The sequence below is a fragment of the Aulonocara stuartgranti genome (genome assembly GCF_965226115.1).
Source record: "Aulonocara stuartgranti genome assembly, chromosome: 18".
Classification (NCBI taxonomy): Eukaryota; Metazoa; Chordata; class Actinopteri; order Cichliformes; family Cichlidae; genus Aulonocara; species Aulonocara stuartgranti.
In genome coordinates, this window is record NC_138954.1 from 13,791,039 (window position 1) to 13,807,531 (window position 16,493).

Below are 16,493 nucleotides of genomic sequence, written 5' to 3' on the forward strand. Positions count from 1 at the left end.
GAAAATCTAAGAAAATGTCGACATATTTTAAACATTTAACATGAAGACTTCTACAATCCACTAGTTTATGGCTGTTCATATGATTAAGACTTTTTTTTTAAGTAATTGAGAATATAGGCGGCTCACTGTGCAAACCCAAAGAACCTTTTTTTTCTGGCACACCTTTACTCTACCACCTGCTCCCCCTCTCCATGTTATTCTAAATGAGTGCACACTGACACTACTGAAACACTTATGATGATGGATTATGCACCATGTCATTACCATAGGCCAATTTTTACTTCTGACCTATCTTCAACTCCAAAATGGCTTAGCTTTAAAATGAAATTGAAAGAGAATAGCAGGGACTGCAACGAGGAAGGAAAGCATGAGGCGTGAGGGAAGCGACTGAGAGCGCTACAGTGCTACAAGAAGAAAACAAAGTAAAAGAAAAATATCTTCAGAGAGAAAACAAAAGCACATTCAGTGGTGGCACAAATGTGCACATATTTGCTCATTGGAAGGGGGGACACACACACGACTAATACTCGAGAAACAACAAAAGTATTGATCAAAGAATCACAAGGACATAACGTATCAACGTACTAGATTGCTGGTAATTACACATTACAGTTATGAAAAGCTGGTGGATGCAGTAGAGACAATGTCAAAACAGAAAATTGAAAATCAGAGAGAAGGAGGAAGTAAATCTCCCTGGGGCACAATTATGCCCAGGCAAGGATTTTTGTTTACCCATGCCTGGCAAAGACATCTGGTCGCACAGCACCCAGCTCTCCTGTGAGCCAGTGTCACCCAGCCAATAGTACAAAACGCCCCCGCTGAATTATTAAGCAACACTGAACTACTGCTGATGACTTTACGAGAATGAGTTGAGCTCTCCAAGAGAAAGGAAGCAAAAATCAATATATATATATATATATATATATATATATATATATATATATATATATATATATATATATATATATATATATATATAATTTTGAAAGAGATTGTAATTAATATCGCAAGTTAAGTAACCTTTTACTTTACAGTTCTGATTCACATATTTATTTAAGAGTTTTACATATGTGGGGAAGATCTTAATGGACATGTCTGTGGTCTGGCATAACAGTTACAGTGTGTGATTCTAGACTCTATTGCAGATGAAGACTGTGCCTGGTTTACTTTATTCACTGTGTTGCTGCATTGAAGCCATGTAGATAACTGTACCTGCTTGAACTGAAACATTTTCTCATTGTGTCTCATAATTATTGGATTATTCTCTCAGATTTCCCAACCTGTGCATAATCTGGCCCCGGCCTCTGAAATGTGAAGATCTGATCTTTTTCTTTGAGATAAATTACATTTAACTAAATGTTTAAAAAAAAGGCTTTTGTTTCATTGTGTTATTGTGATTTTAAAGATGTGATCAATTCAGAAAATAAATCTTCACATTAATAGATAATCATTAGTTCATTAGTTGTTACAGTCCTTTCTCTTTTGATATTAAATTGAATCAGCTGAGTTAAAAGAAACTGCATCTTTGTTGACCAATAATACCCAGACTTCCCTGCACAGTATTTTCTCTCTATCACTAAACTTTTCTCTTATATAGGTACTCCAAGTTGATTTTTCATTCCACTCTTTCAAAGTCTTTACCCTTAACTCATCATTTCATTAAACCCCCTTCTTTCTTCTCTTTTGTCCTTCTCTCTCTCCCTGTTGGAGAATCTTTTTAGACCATTACTGTGATTACGTGGCTTAGAAGGTGGGCAAAGGAAGGTAGAGGGCAAGGATGACGTGAAAAAAAGGAATAAAGGCACGCTCTCTCATGTGCTACCTGAAGGTGACTCCTATTCTGCTGAAAAGTGTTTACACAGCTCTTTCAGCACACGCCAGGAGAGTGCATTAGGAAAGGAGCATCTGATTGGGGAGATGGACTCCATCCCCAAACCTAAATAATCAGAACCATCGAGTCACCAGGAGCCAGCTGGCTGCCCTGGAGGATTGTGATTCCCCAGAGGTCGAACTAAACTCTGAACCAGTTTTTAAAAGGATCCTGTTATACATGCAGCTTGCATCAACATCAGATATTTAGCAGGTATTTTAAGCCTTGCGTGACAAAATGTGCAAAATTATTAGAACATTAATAACCAAAGAAACCAAAGAAAAAAGGAAAGTGTGGCTTTGTACCAAGTTTGGTAAACTAAACTAATATCTTGATGCATGCTCAGTCATCTAGGCAAGGAAATCCCAGAAAGTTTCTTATGTTCATCTAATTTTAAGGGGGGAAAAGTTTCGTCAAACATTCGTCAAACATTTCGTCACTCATCCAAGTGGATAATGTCTTCCTCAAATGACTCAATCATCCAAGTGGCGTTCCTCTCACTAAAACACTGTGTCCAGATGTACAGAATCAACTTTTCAACTTTGAGTGCAGAAAGTGTGAACTGAGAACTCCACTGACTGACATTGACCGAATAGGAGATATATGAGGGCTAGTTACACAGCTGTCAGCTGCAAAACAATGGAGGAAAGCACATCTGTTTATACAGATACAGCTTTATAAAGTGCATAATTTTTAAAAAAAGTATTTTTCAATTTAATTAGTTAAATAAAATATCAAAAAACTGCCTTTCAAAAAGATCTGGTAATGAACGTAACCTCCCTTTTTTCATTACCTTACATCAACTGAGTGTTTAAGTTTCTTGATTGGTTGATGACTGGTTGACAGCTAAAGCAGTAACTACAGTCTCCCAAATGCTATTCAAAGAGGTATATCGCCCTCTCTCACTGTAAGTCAGGTGAGGAGGGACCAGGTCATTGCCTGGTCATCCAACCATGTAGTGAAGTACTTGGATGCATGTGGTGGAGCTCAAATGATCATTTCCTTTTTGAATGTTGGAGACTTCTTTATGACATTTCCCTCCTTCTTTTCCTTTCTCTTTCATTTAGTTATCTTGCACTTAGCACTATTTGGAAAGCTTTTATTGCACTTACAGTAACATAAGTTAATAAGAGCTGGACAAACTTTTTCTTTGCTACACCTGTCTTTTATCTGCTCCATGTCGGTAAAACAGAAACACAAGTGGTGAAAAAGAGAGTAGGTAATGGCTAAAATGGCTTTGACACTCCTGAAAGTCCAGTCTTGAATCAGAAGCAGAAAGGGTTTTATTGCCAAATGTTGAGCAGGTTTACAACATTAGGAAATTGCTGCGGTGCTTCAGTGCAAACATACTGTCATAAATTACGCTTAAATAGACATGAAAAAATAAATAAATAAATAAATAAAAATAAGAATAAGAATTAAAAGTGCTAAGTAGATAGATATATACATGAGTGCAGGTGGTGATCAGTGCCAAACATGGAATGATGAACTGACAAGTTTGCCAAATTGCAAACCACACAGACCTTTGGCCCACCAGAGGATATAACTGTAAAAGAAGAAGATATTTTCAGTCTTTCACAAAGAGTAATGAAACATTAACTATCAAGGATGAAATCCCAAGTAGGTTGGGAGAATGTATAGAGTCTTCATGTCTACACATACTAGCTGTACACTGGGAGGCACGCTTGACTCTTTGCTGTAGGAAACTGTATCAAACAGTACAAGAACCTTTTCCTCTTGAGTTGAGGAGATGAGTTCAAATACAAGATATACGGTGGGAAAATTGACAATTTAAGATAACAGATGATCTTTCGATTTGATTTGATTTGTCAAAGGAAATAAAAAAAAAGATTACTACATTAAACAATTAAAATACAGTGATGTGCAATCCAAATTTCCTTCAAGGTGCAGCATGATAGGTGGTGACACAAAGATGAAAAGGCTCATGCATCATGATGTGTAAGTTCAGAATATAATCAGAGGGAAAATCCAGACAGCTATGTGCACAACCAGTCATGTAGGTCTCTGCACATTAATTGTGGGAAGACTCACATGGGGAGAGTTTACTTTAAATGACCGCTCTATGATCTTTGGCCATACCACCCACCATTATTCAAGAATAAAAATGAAAAAGGAAATATTACTATGAATGCTGAATCACAAAATACCTCCTCACAGGGTTAAAAACTAGAAAGGAAAATCCATCTATTATCTTAAGTTTCTTTCAGTGTCTCCTCTTGAATATATTATTCACTGTACCGTGTAGAGTGTATTGGCCGAAGATACTCATACAGTAATTCCCGCTTCATATTACTCAAAATACAGAAAGACATTTCCATGGCAACCATATGCAACGTGAGCATAAATTACTTCCACTGACGAAAATACGTCTGCTGTTACATTCTGTATACCACAATCCTCAGAAAAATATACATACGAGTCACAACAACCCATACCTGACACCTTAACTCTCCTTCAAATTCATCACATCCTTGTAGACAGACTAAAGACATTAAGTGAGCATTACATAAAACTCAATGGGAGATCCATCAAGGAGCTAGTTAAACCGTCATAAAACTTTCATTATATTTATGTCGGCTTTGAAGTGCTGATAGCACTTCATTACTGTACTTCCACCCTCAGATGACACAGCAGAAAACTATTACACCTGTACACTCATCTATAAATAGTATTTTAAATATGTCATAAAAATCAATCTTTTTATCTTTTCACGAAGTTCAGATGCTAATCCAACATCAGTGTAAAACATCAGCATGAAAGACAGGAAGCAGAAGTTAGTTAAACTAAAGATGCTTTTTGGATGAAGATAACTTTTTTATAGTTATTTTAACTGCTGAAAGGATGAAAGAAGTATCACCCTTTTAATATATTTAAAGAGCAGCAAAAGATTTGAATTCTACCATTTAGAGCTCAGTTTTTAGGGTATCTTTTGGCTTCTTTTAGCATAAATATATAGTGTTTGGGCTAGACATTAATATGTTAATTGGACAAACATGAGTGCACTAACACTAGTAAAATTCTAGCCCCCTAAACAGCAGAAAAGGACACATCTTAAATGGATTTATGTGATGGAATACCCATTGTCAGCTCTAATACCACTTCAGAAGACAAGCAATTTACAGGACAAAACCCAGAGAAGTAAAACATAGTTATTTAGGAAGGTAAGGATATAGTTAATCCTATAGTGATTTGTTCAAAGCATTCATATTCATATGGGGAAACTTTTTTTTGGTTGATCTCTGGTTGTGTGAGTATGGAGATTTGCTACTACCTCCTGTACCCTCCCATGCATTCTTGGATACTCCTCGGGTACTGCTGTGATCTCACTCGTCACAAAAAAGACATCTAAGGCTAGGAGTTTCCACTTCAATGAACAAGACCAAGGTGAACAAATCTGTGGTGCCTTCATCCCTGTGGCAGTTAACTACTATAATAAGAGCCTTAAGTTTGAGAAGAGAGCTCAAACACTTGGCAGTTTATTATAGGACTGTGACTCCAGCATCATTCACTGACATACCACACAATGCAAATGAAAATTATGACAGCAGGGCTGAAAAAATGACAGTATGGTAATGATAACAGAGTTTTAAAACCACCCTGTGTATCTCATGTGTGATGGTGAATTGGTTGTTGCTCTGTCCACAGCTGAATAATCACAGGAGAAAGGCATCAGTGCAAACTCTGCATAAAAGCCCCCAAGGACAACACTGAGAAGAGATTCAGCATGCCCACAACTCCCAGTTCCCTGAAACTGCATACAGCAAAAACCATCAGGACTTTTACATTCTCAGGCAGCGCCACAGTAATTCTTTTCACTCACAGCTCACTTAGACAGCAGGCTTTGATATATTACTTTAATCCAGCTTTTAAGAAAGTAATGATACAATTCTACTGTTGACATGAATCCAAATTTGAATTTAAGTCAGAACCACAAAAGACCATCTTGAGCTGGGCAAAAATCAGTGGTGATAGCAATGAGTCTTCAGACCACATTTTGGGTACTTGTAAAGCTTCAAGCATGTTTTTTGAAAAATTGTGATGCTGCTGTGTCGGTAAAATCATACAGAAAACAAAATATAGATGAGTCACAAATAAAAACAAAAACTAAAAACTAAACAAAAAGCAATGTGTTGGACCTTTTAACCCGCCTCTGAGCCATTGCTTTTAGTTAAAGGATGGCTTTGCCCATCTTTCAGCTTTCACGAGATACTGAGCAAAGTGTAACTATTCATAGGAACCACAGACAGTTTTTATTTCATGCTACACTATAGTGTGGGCTTACATTAAGAAGTAAGCTGTTGCTCCTATATGCAGCCACAAGAGCTTCAGTGCGATTTGGCATTGGCTCTTCAAGTCTCTGGAATTCTGCTGGAGGGAGAAACACAATTCTCCATCCATCCATCCATTCACTTCCGCTTATCCTTTTCAGGGTCGCGGGGGGCGCTGGAGCCTATCCCAGCTGTCATAGGGCGAGAGGCGGGGTACACCCTGGACAGGTCGCCAGTCTGTCGCAAGGCTAACACACAGGGACAAACAACCATTCGCACTCACATTCATACCTAGTGACAATTTGGGTTATCCAGTTAACCTATCCCCACAAGCTGCATGTCTTTGGACGGTGGGAGGAAGCCGGAGTACCCGGAGGGAACCCACGCAGACACGGGGAGAACATGCAAACTCCACACAGAAAGACCCCGGCCGGATGTTGGAATTGAACTCAGGACCTTCTTGCTGTGCGGCAACAGTGCTAACCACCGTGCCACCGTGCTGCCCGAAACACAATTCTTCCTAAAGCTATTTCCTTTTTAATGTTTGTGGTGCAGACATGTCAGTCCAAACTCTTGCACGGGTTTTTAACTAGGTTGAGATTTGATGACTGTGATGGCATTAATACAATTTATTGTATTCCTACTCAATAAACTGTTCCACAGCTCCGCAGTGCAGTGGCTTACACATTTTCACACGAGGGAAGATCCCCAGGAAGAGATTGAATCCCTTGCGAGTTGCTTTAGGAAAGTAAAAATCTGCCCAATCATAAATGGTGGACCCCTGCCTGGTCGCTTGGATCTCCGACTACCTCACCGACAGACCACAGTACGTCAGGCTGAAGGACATCACGTCTGACACAGTGGTCAGCAGCACAGGAGCACCACAGGGAACTGTGCTGTCCCCTCTTCTCTTCACCCTGTACACCTCTGACTTCTGCTACAACTCTGAATTATGCCATATTCAGAAGTTTGCAGATGACACGGCCATCATGGGGTGTATCTGGGATGATCAGGAAGAGGAGTACAGAAGTCTGGTGAGGAACTTTGTCGCATGGAGTCACACAAACCACCTGCAACTCAACACCTCAAAGACTAAGGAACTGGTTGTGGACTTCGGGAGGTCCAGAGAAGGTCCACTGCCGGTTCAGATAGAGGGGGAGGAGGTGGAGGTGGTCAACAAGTACAAGTACCTCGGGCTGTGGGTGGACAATAAACTGGACTGGTCATGCAACACAGAGCACCTGTATAAAAAAGCCCAAAGCCGACTGTACTTCCTCAGGAGGCTGAGGTCTTTTAACATCTGCAGGAAGCTCCTGAGGATGTTTTACCAGTCGGTGGTTGCTGGAGTACTTTTCTATGCTGTGGTGTGCTGGGGGAGCAGCACAGCAAAGAAGGACTCATCCAGGCTGGAGAAACTGATCAGGAAGGCTAGCTCTGTGGTCGGCATGAAGCTGGACACTCTGGTGACAGTGGCAGAGAAAAGGACACTAAAGAAACTGCTGGACATTATGAACAATGCTGGGCATCCTCTGCACACGGCCATAAACAACCAGAAGAGTCTGTTCAGTGACAGGTTGCTTCTCCCCAAGACAAGAACTAACAGACTTAAAAACTCCTTTGTCCCACACGCCATCAGACTGTTTAACTCCTCTCTGGAGGGGAGAGGGAGGGGAGACAGGAGGACAAAGGAGGGGGGAACAACTAAGCTGTAGTGCCTCTTCACCTCACTGTACAATACCTTGTGCAATACTTTTTGTAAATAGTCAACAGTGCAATAGACTCAGTACTTGAAATGTGCAATTCACTTGTATTTTTATTTTTTATTCCTATTTATTCTATTTATCCCCTTTGTATATTTTATTTATATTTGTCTCTGTATTTATATATGTGTGTGTGTGTGTGTGTGTGTGTGTGTGTGTGTGTGTGTGTGTGTGTGTGTGTGTGTGTATATATATATATATAACAATTCTGTAACTGTAACTTCGGTCGTTGCTGTGCTTTTTTTGGAAATCGAATTTCCCAGAGGAACCCACCCGAGGGATTAATAAAGTTCTATCTTATCTTATCTTATCTTATCTTAAATGTGGGAGCTTCCTGCTATAGGTGACGCCTTGTAAATAAGAGAGAGGCTTAAAGTCACTTTATACAAACCACTCAGTGTGCTATGGATGACATCATCCAGGAAGAGACTATTCGACGTTCCAAATTATTATGCAAATTGTGTTTAAGTGTCATAAAGATTAAATAAGTTGTTTTTCAATTAAACTCATGGATGGAATTGTGTCTCAGGACTCTTTTTATCACTGAAATCAATCTCGGACACCTATGATCATTTGTTTGCCAGGTGAGCCCAATTAAAGGAAAAACTACTAAAGAAGGATGTTCCACATTGTTAAGCAGACCACCATTTTCAAGCAAAATAGGAAGGAAAAATGATCTTTCTGCTGCTGAAAAGCGTGAAATAGTTGAATACCTTGGACACCTAATGAAAACCTTAGATATTTCACCAAAATTTAGGCGTGATCACCATAATGTAAGAGATTTGTGGCCCATAAAGGCACAATGAGGAAGGTTTCTGCCAGACAAATACATCAGATTAAGCAGCAAACACATATTTGAAGCTGCTGGTGCCTCTGGAGACCTGCGAACATCAAAGTGTAGGATCCTCCAGAGACTTGCAGTTGTGCATAAACCTTCTATTCGGCCACCCCTAACCAATGCTCACAAGCAGAAATGGCTGCAGTGGGCCCAGAACTACATGAAGACTAAGTTCCAAACAGTCTTGGTCACTGATGAGTGCAGTGCAACCCTGGATGGTCCAGATGGATGCAGTGGTGGATGGTTGGTGGACGGCCACCATGTTACAACAAGGCTGCGTCGTCAGCAAGGAGGTGGTGGAGTCATGTTTTGGGTTGGAATCAGAGGGAGAGAGCTGGTCGGCCCCTTTAGGGTCCCTGAAGGTGTGAAAATGACCTCTGCAAAGTATGTGGAGTTTCTGACTGATCACTTTCTTCAATCCTGTTGAGAACCTTTGGAGCATCCTCAAGCAAAAAAATTTGAGGATGGGAGGCAGTTCACATCCAAACAGCAGCTCTGGGAGGCTATTCTGACATCCTGCAAGACATTCAAGTAGAAACTTTCCAAAAACTTACAAGTTCCATGGATGCAAGAATTGTAAAACTGCTATCAAATAAGGGGTCCTATGTTAATATGTAACTTGACCTGTTAAGATGTTTTTGATTGAAATAGCTTTTGGTGTCAGTGAAATTGATCTACTAATGCTGCAAATTCAACAAAGGATCATTTTCAATTCTCTACAGCCTATAAAATCTTTTGAAACTCTGTGTGCGTAACAATTTGGAACAGTGCATTTTAAGTTTTTTATTTTTGAAAAACATACTGTTTTCATTGGGAGTTTTGTTTAGTAACATTTGAATTATACCCTATTGGTCGATGACTCGAAAATTATGCCGACTGTCATTTGAATCGACTATTTAGGAAAAACAGAGAAAAATATCATTTGCATAATAATTTGGAACGCCGTGTATTGCAGATCAGACAGGATGAGGCTGATCTTACTTCAGTTCAGGATTTCAGGATTTATATAGTACGAATTCACAATAACAGTCATCTCAAGGTATTTGCAGCGAAAGTAGAAACAAGCCCAGGTGTGGTGAAACATTTGTCAATTTTTGCCAATAAATATTTCCTCATATTTTTTTCTGTAGGTGAGGAATAATGGAACTCAGCTCTCTTACACCCATCTTCTTCTGCTGTTCATTTTTTACTTTGACATCCTATTCTGTATATTGTGATGATTTCTTTGCTACTGTATCTCTTGGTCATTAACAGCCAGTTCATTTGCATGCAGTGAGTGTTCTGATCCTGTTTTCTCCAAGCCCTGTCTAATCAGCTGCTTTGCATCATCTGTCTGAAGGAGACTGGCTCCATGCCCTCTCCCTGATGCTACCATAGAGCAGATACGGCCGGGCTGGCACAGCTATCTTTACTTTGGCACGGATCTCCGTCTGTGGAGTTTAAGGCTGCATCACATCTCTTTAGATCTCAAATTATAGATCAAAAGAGGCAGTAAATCAGTACCACGGTAAATGTATTTTAATTCATATATAGTTTGTTAATGTGGGCTTTATCATTATTATGGCTGCTGATATTGCCAGTAAAAATAAAGGGTAAAAAAAGGTTGCTGTTGCTGCAGTGAAAAATGTAGAAACTGTAGAAATTAGATTATTAGTAACTTAATGGCTCCTCCAATTCAGACAGATGTAGACAAAATCTGATGGCTGATACATGATCACATATTTAAGGGCCCATACTGAGCAAAGAGGAATAACAACCAGCAACATTCCAGCTTGTCAAGAGCTGAAATGTCCTAACCACGTGGCCAATGGATCATCCATAGTTTGAATACTAATGCTATATTAGTTGTAAGTGGGTTTTGAGAGAGTAGGCTTAATTTTCATGTTACAAGAGAAATGAGTTTTACATACTGTAGCAGACCAGTCCCCATCCTTAGCACACAAGAGGATACAGCATATTTGTTAGAATGAGAGGGTGGTGCAGTGGTGGGGTGGGCATCCTCTGCCTGTCTCCCACTGTTCAAATGAAATTTTAAACTGGCTGCAGACGTGGATGTGAGAGTGAATTGTTGTTTGTCTCTTTATTTGAGCCCTCTGACGGACTGGCGACCTGCGCCCCGCCTGTTGCCTATGAGAGCTGGGATAGCCTCCAGCCCCTGTGACTCTGAATTGGATAAATGGAGGGAAATGGATGGACATCTGTTAGATAAAGCTCTTCACCACCGTCATCTAAATTTCTGAAACTTTTAAAGGCACACTCAAGTTTCTGGCAACACGTGGTGGCAACAGCTTTTTTAATGCAAGCCCACAACTTAACCATACTTCTAGAAATTCTGTTAGGACATAATTTCTAGAAACCAGAAGAATAGGAGCATGATTTTTTAATTTCCTGGAGAATCTGTTAAAAGAGGGTAAAAAAAAAAAAAGGATTCACACGCAAAAAATTTATAAATTAGATTCCAACTGACATTGGATTTTTTAAGATATCTGATGTGTGGAGAAAACCCAATATAGAATAGAATAGACATATTCTTTATTTTCCCTCACTGAAGGAAATTCAAGTGTTGCAGCAGCAAAGTGACAGGCAGATTGAGCGGGCGGATTCACACAAAAGTAAAGAATATAATAATAAAAAAATCTGAAATAACAAACAGTACAGTAAGTATGGGATATGTCATGCTTCTAATTTTTTGCGTAGTTATTCTTTGGTTCTGCTAAGATCAGCTGGTAGCTGTGAAGAGTCAAACACATTTCATGAACAACAAAGTTGCAGAGCGCCCTCTGGTGGACAATCTATGTAATGCCAACACTCACTGTTGAAGGGTGTTTCAAGATCATTTATCAGTCATTACTAATGATGACACAAATAGATCGATATGACCAATAGTATGAGCCCACTAACAAATTGTTCAGGCTCTAGTATAAAGTGCTGAAAGAGTCTTGAATCACTGGACAACAAATAAACATAGGGAACTTATAGTAGTAGTCAGTGCCATCAACATGTCATGCTGAGAGAAAGAAAAAGGCCAACAAAGAAGAAATATCACTGAACAGTTTAAGATGGGCTTGCAGTTTCGTATGGAAGATTTTGGGATTACCCCTAAACTCCCTGCTTTATTAGCAATGTTCCAAACTACATTTAATGGCAGGATTTCATTTCATTCATGTATTCTTTTTTTTCTGATTTCATCACCCTGCAGTGTCTAATTACAGTTTGTAATTGCAACTAAAGAAATTAACAAACATTATTTGATTAATTTTTTTTTTAAACGTATGAAGAAGAACAGGTCGCTGCTCTGCTATGCCTGGGCATGAAATTAGAAGTCATCCTGCAAGAAACACATTGTAGCTGCTTAAATCTGTGGGAAACATTAAAACATACTGCAGAAAAAATACTCTTGGAGTGATTTAGAAAAGGTGGCATTACAACAGTTCTGATTCCACTGCTTGCAATACTCTTAACTCTATCAGCACTGTGTGCAGCACATGTAGCAGAGCATGCATCACAGCTGGACCACAGTTGTGTCCTAATATTAAGCTGCTAACCGGTTTGTGAAGCTCCTCTACCACCAACACATCAATATCAAATTTCTTTTCCTCAAAAATCTGTGTCTGTATCATCCTCATAAATCCAATATTGGTTAGTCTTTAAAGAGTAACATCTCATCACTCCGTCTCATCACTTTGCAGTTAATGATTACTCATTCATCAAGAAGTACAAAAAGACAAAAAAGATATTTGCTCATATTGAGTGTGTGTGTGTGTGTGTGTGTGTGTGGGGGGGGGGGGGGGGGGGGTTATAAGCATAAGACGCAATGTGTATTTGGATCCTTTTCTATCTCTGTCTCTCTCTCTCTTTGGGTCATGATTGTCTTTGAGTAAGGAGATTAAGATAGCATGCGTCAATCCAGGATTTAGAGGCAGAGAGACAAATGCAAACTCCTCACAGACAGCCAACACTGCAGCTTCTACTGGATGTGCTCAAGTGCTCCCTGACAGTCATCAGATATACATAAAATAGAAGCATTTGTCGTATCTATATCACTTAAATCCTGGCTTGCCGGGCCCCCGTAATAGATACATTTCATCTATAGTTCACAGAAATCTCTCTGCTCTTCTGCTCTGCACAACGCTGTGATGCAACGTGATTAGAACTGGCGTGCCGAGAGGTGTGCGCATGTGTGGGGATTATAAAATATCATTTTGCCAGCCACTGGTGTTCTGATCATTTCTCACTTAGTTATTGCACAAGTACTGAGCAACCACTATCACTGGAACGTCACTCTATGAGCACAAAAACCTGACATCAAGCTAAACACAAAATAAAATAAATATAGAGTCGTTTTTGTTTTATTTTTAAACTGCAAAAAGTTTGATGCAAACAATAACATTTTAAATTTGGAAACAGCCCCAATTTCACAGGAAACAGGTTTACTGATACTTCTGGAACTTTCCACACAGCTCCACATCTTATTACTCCCCTTCCTGCCTGGAAGGAGAGCAGGTATCAGCATGTAATGCCCCAGTAACAACTACTAAGAGGCTTTTCCTATTCTAAGTAACAAGCAGTGGGCCAGCACTAACTAGCACTGCAATCCAAGAGAGTAGGCCAGCCAAAGTCTTCCTGCGATGTGTTAGTATTACATCTCCAAAAAAGGAGAAAAATATCAGCTTTGTTAAACCAAGAAGCGTATGTCCAAACACTTCCTCCTGTTCTAAAGGTATCCATGAACCTTTGAAGGTATATTTCCAATTATTTTGGCCACTACAGCTAGCGTGTTAAACTATACTTCATTTTACATATTCTGCAGCTACAGAGGAACATTAGTATTTGAAGTAATGTTTCTAGCCACCATGCAAATGGTATTCACTTTCCTATAGCCATTTTTGTTTTCCGGCAACTACTGTCTCTCACACTCCCTGCCCACTCTGTTTCTCTAACTTTGTGTTTTGTTAGGTAGTAGCACAGTTTAAAACAAAAAGGAAAAGCTGTATGTCACAAAAACAATGAACCTAAAGACCAAAATATAGAAGAAATTCTTATAGTTGCTTCTGGAAATGTGACAGACAATACTGGCACTGTATTTTGTAATATGAGATATTAGAAAATAAATAAACAGAGACCAATATGACTAATGATTAAACGTATATTAAACGAATACCCCCTAACATCGTTAATTAATGTTACATCACCCTCAAGCTGTTTAAAAGACTGAGAAGTGGGTGCCTCACTCTGTGAAGTTTACCTGAATACTGCAAACTGGAGCTTGGTTTCATAACTAAAACAAAACAATGCATGGACTGCACAGCATGTGCAAGAAACACAAAACCATGCTGCTGATGGCGTGCTCTACAGCTACAACACGTGAAGTGAAAAGAAAGCCAAACAGGTGCAGCACATAGTTTGGGGTTTAATACCACATGCCACAAAGTTCACCGCGAGTACAAGAGTCATAAATGAGAGGAAAAAGCTCGAGAAGAGATTTAATCCATTCGATTTTCACAGACTATTGGTTATGCAACCCTATCTGAAGTCTGTTTTTCAGCTGGACATATGACATGATACAAGCATGCGGATATGCATCTCTATCTGCCCTGCGCGCTGTTACATAGCGAGTGCAACGATGTGGAAAGGCCTCACACAAGGATTAACGCCCAGTGCAACAGATGGCGTATTCTCCAACCCTTCCTGTTCAGCACACGCGCACGCGCACAGATATGCACGAAAAAGAAATATCTGAAATGTTACCTTCTTTTTGGGCGGCATGGCAGTTAAAGGTGTCCTGTAGCGCTATTCCAAGGCTGTAACGACCACTTCAAATCACCATTCACCTGGCTCCAGTAAACAAATGGGCAAGGATGCCATGAGAGTGGTTCTCCCTCCACTCAGGTGGATAACTCCAAAGATGCTCTTCAGTGCAACAGATACGCGTGTTCCCTGCGCGCCAGTTTGAGCGTGAGGATGCAATTTCTTCTCAGAACCGCGACGCCGAGGACACCACCGGAGACTGCGAGAGTTGCGTGAAGGGTTTCACTTAAGTCGCTGATGTGAGTTGAGTGTAGTTGCCCCTTCCCGAGTCCTGTGGGTATTAAAGGCTTATTTCTCCGTGCGGCATCTGTTACGCGGCACACCGCTCACTCTGACCTCGGGCACCAAACACACCAGGAAAGTCTCCAACCCACCCGAGCTTTCTATGAGTTCTAAATAACGGAAAGTGAGGAAAGTCTTACTTTCTTTTTCCCCCTTTTATTAAAGAACAGGATCCATCCTGTGTGCGTGCTGTCCCTGATTAGAGTGTGCGTGTGTTCCTAGGGTTTGTGTGCAAAAAAGAAAAAAAAAAAAAAAACAAGAATTGGAGTGTTATAATGGCATGGCTCCAAAATAGAAAGATGGAAATTTAAAAAAAACACGCAGACCATAATTCCATTGTGCGCCCGATTTACAGCATGGAATTACAGACAAACAGAATTCATCATCCAGAGAGCGCAGAGAGACTCTTTCATCACATTGGTTCGGTGTCATTATGTCACCACTAAAACTCGATGCCAAGTATCAGCCACACACAGACGCTGCTTCTTTTGAAGCTAAATCGACAGAAGGTTTGCAAACCAGTTATTAACTATCTTGTATATTATCCATATTATTTCGTCATTTTAAATAGTGTAATAGCTGTTTATTAAAGATCATTGAACACAATGCCAATTTACTTTTATTGCTTAACTATTTTGCTGATAATACCTCTGATTTGAAAAGGTTTATAATTTAATTTTATCATTCTGTCTTTACGCATTGCATAGGACCTAAAAACAAACAAAAAAAATGTATACTTCCTCTTCCACTGTTTAAAGGTAAGTAACAGTGTTTGGTCCATTTGTCACCATGGCTTGCGACCTGGACAGCTGGACAGGGGACATGAGCAGATGGGCGTGTGGTACCAAAATCTCCAGGGAGAGCTTATAAGGAGAAGAGGGACAAAGATGGGAGTGTTACATAAAACTGAGAATAGAAAAGAAAATGCAGACCTGTAGTCAGCTGATCCAGGTTGTGACTCTATGGAGAGATGATAATAAATCCTGGGTCAGATGTACATCTGGGCTCTATACACACATAAACACACACAGCTCTTGTCCTTGTCAATATCTATGCTGCTGATCAGAGGTCAGACAGCTGCAGTCACCTGAGGTCTAACAGACTTTGGCCTTTACTAAACTCTGATCTGTGACACCTTAAATCTCCTCAAGCAAGAGGAGGTTCCCCTGCAGAGCCAATGAAACACTCCAACAAAGTGAAAATTTTGGCTGAAATCATCATCAGTACAGAGGGGGTCAGGAAAGCGATATGACAGTGAGTGTTGACAGACATCTGCAAAACACTTTGGAGGCTCCATCCTGGTTTGGTGCTGCATTTAAGCCAGTAGTTTGGGGGATCTTGCCAAAATAGATGGAATTTTAAATTCAGAAAACAACAGATGGATTTTGAGCCACCATGCAATAACATCTCGAAAGCGTCCGAATGGCAACAGTTTCAATTTTCAGCATCACAATGATTCAAATGCGCTGTTAATGCAATAAATTAGATAGAAAAAGACAATGTGCAGCACTTTTAGACATGGATTTGCCTCCCCAAAGTCCAGACTGTACACTAGTAAAGCAGAGTGGGAACAAAAGGCAGCCAACATCCCCAAAAAAGTTTTGAATGTCCTTCAAGAAGCATGGAGAACGATTCCTGCAGACTAC

General features: G+C 39.9%; 1 protein-coding gene across 2 annotated transcripts in view; it reads right to left on the minus strand.

The window, feature by feature from the left end:
• The window catches only part of cacnb2b (calcium channel, voltage-dependent, beta 2b), a 29,484-nt gene extending 14,131 nt beyond the window's left edge, over positions 1–15,353 (minus strand). The window contains exon 1 of one of the 2 annotated variants that reach the window (XM_082513300.1): positions 14,506–15,351. In XM_082513300.1, the coding sequence (XP_082369426.1) occupies positions 14,506–14,523 (18 nt within the window). In that variant the 5' untranslated portion in view covers positions 14,524–15,351. Of the gene's footprint in view, positions 1–14,505 lie in introns of both variants that reach the window. The other variant, XM_082513301.1, reaches the window with a different exon arrangement.
• Positions 15,354–16,493: the final 1,140 nt, after the last annotated feature.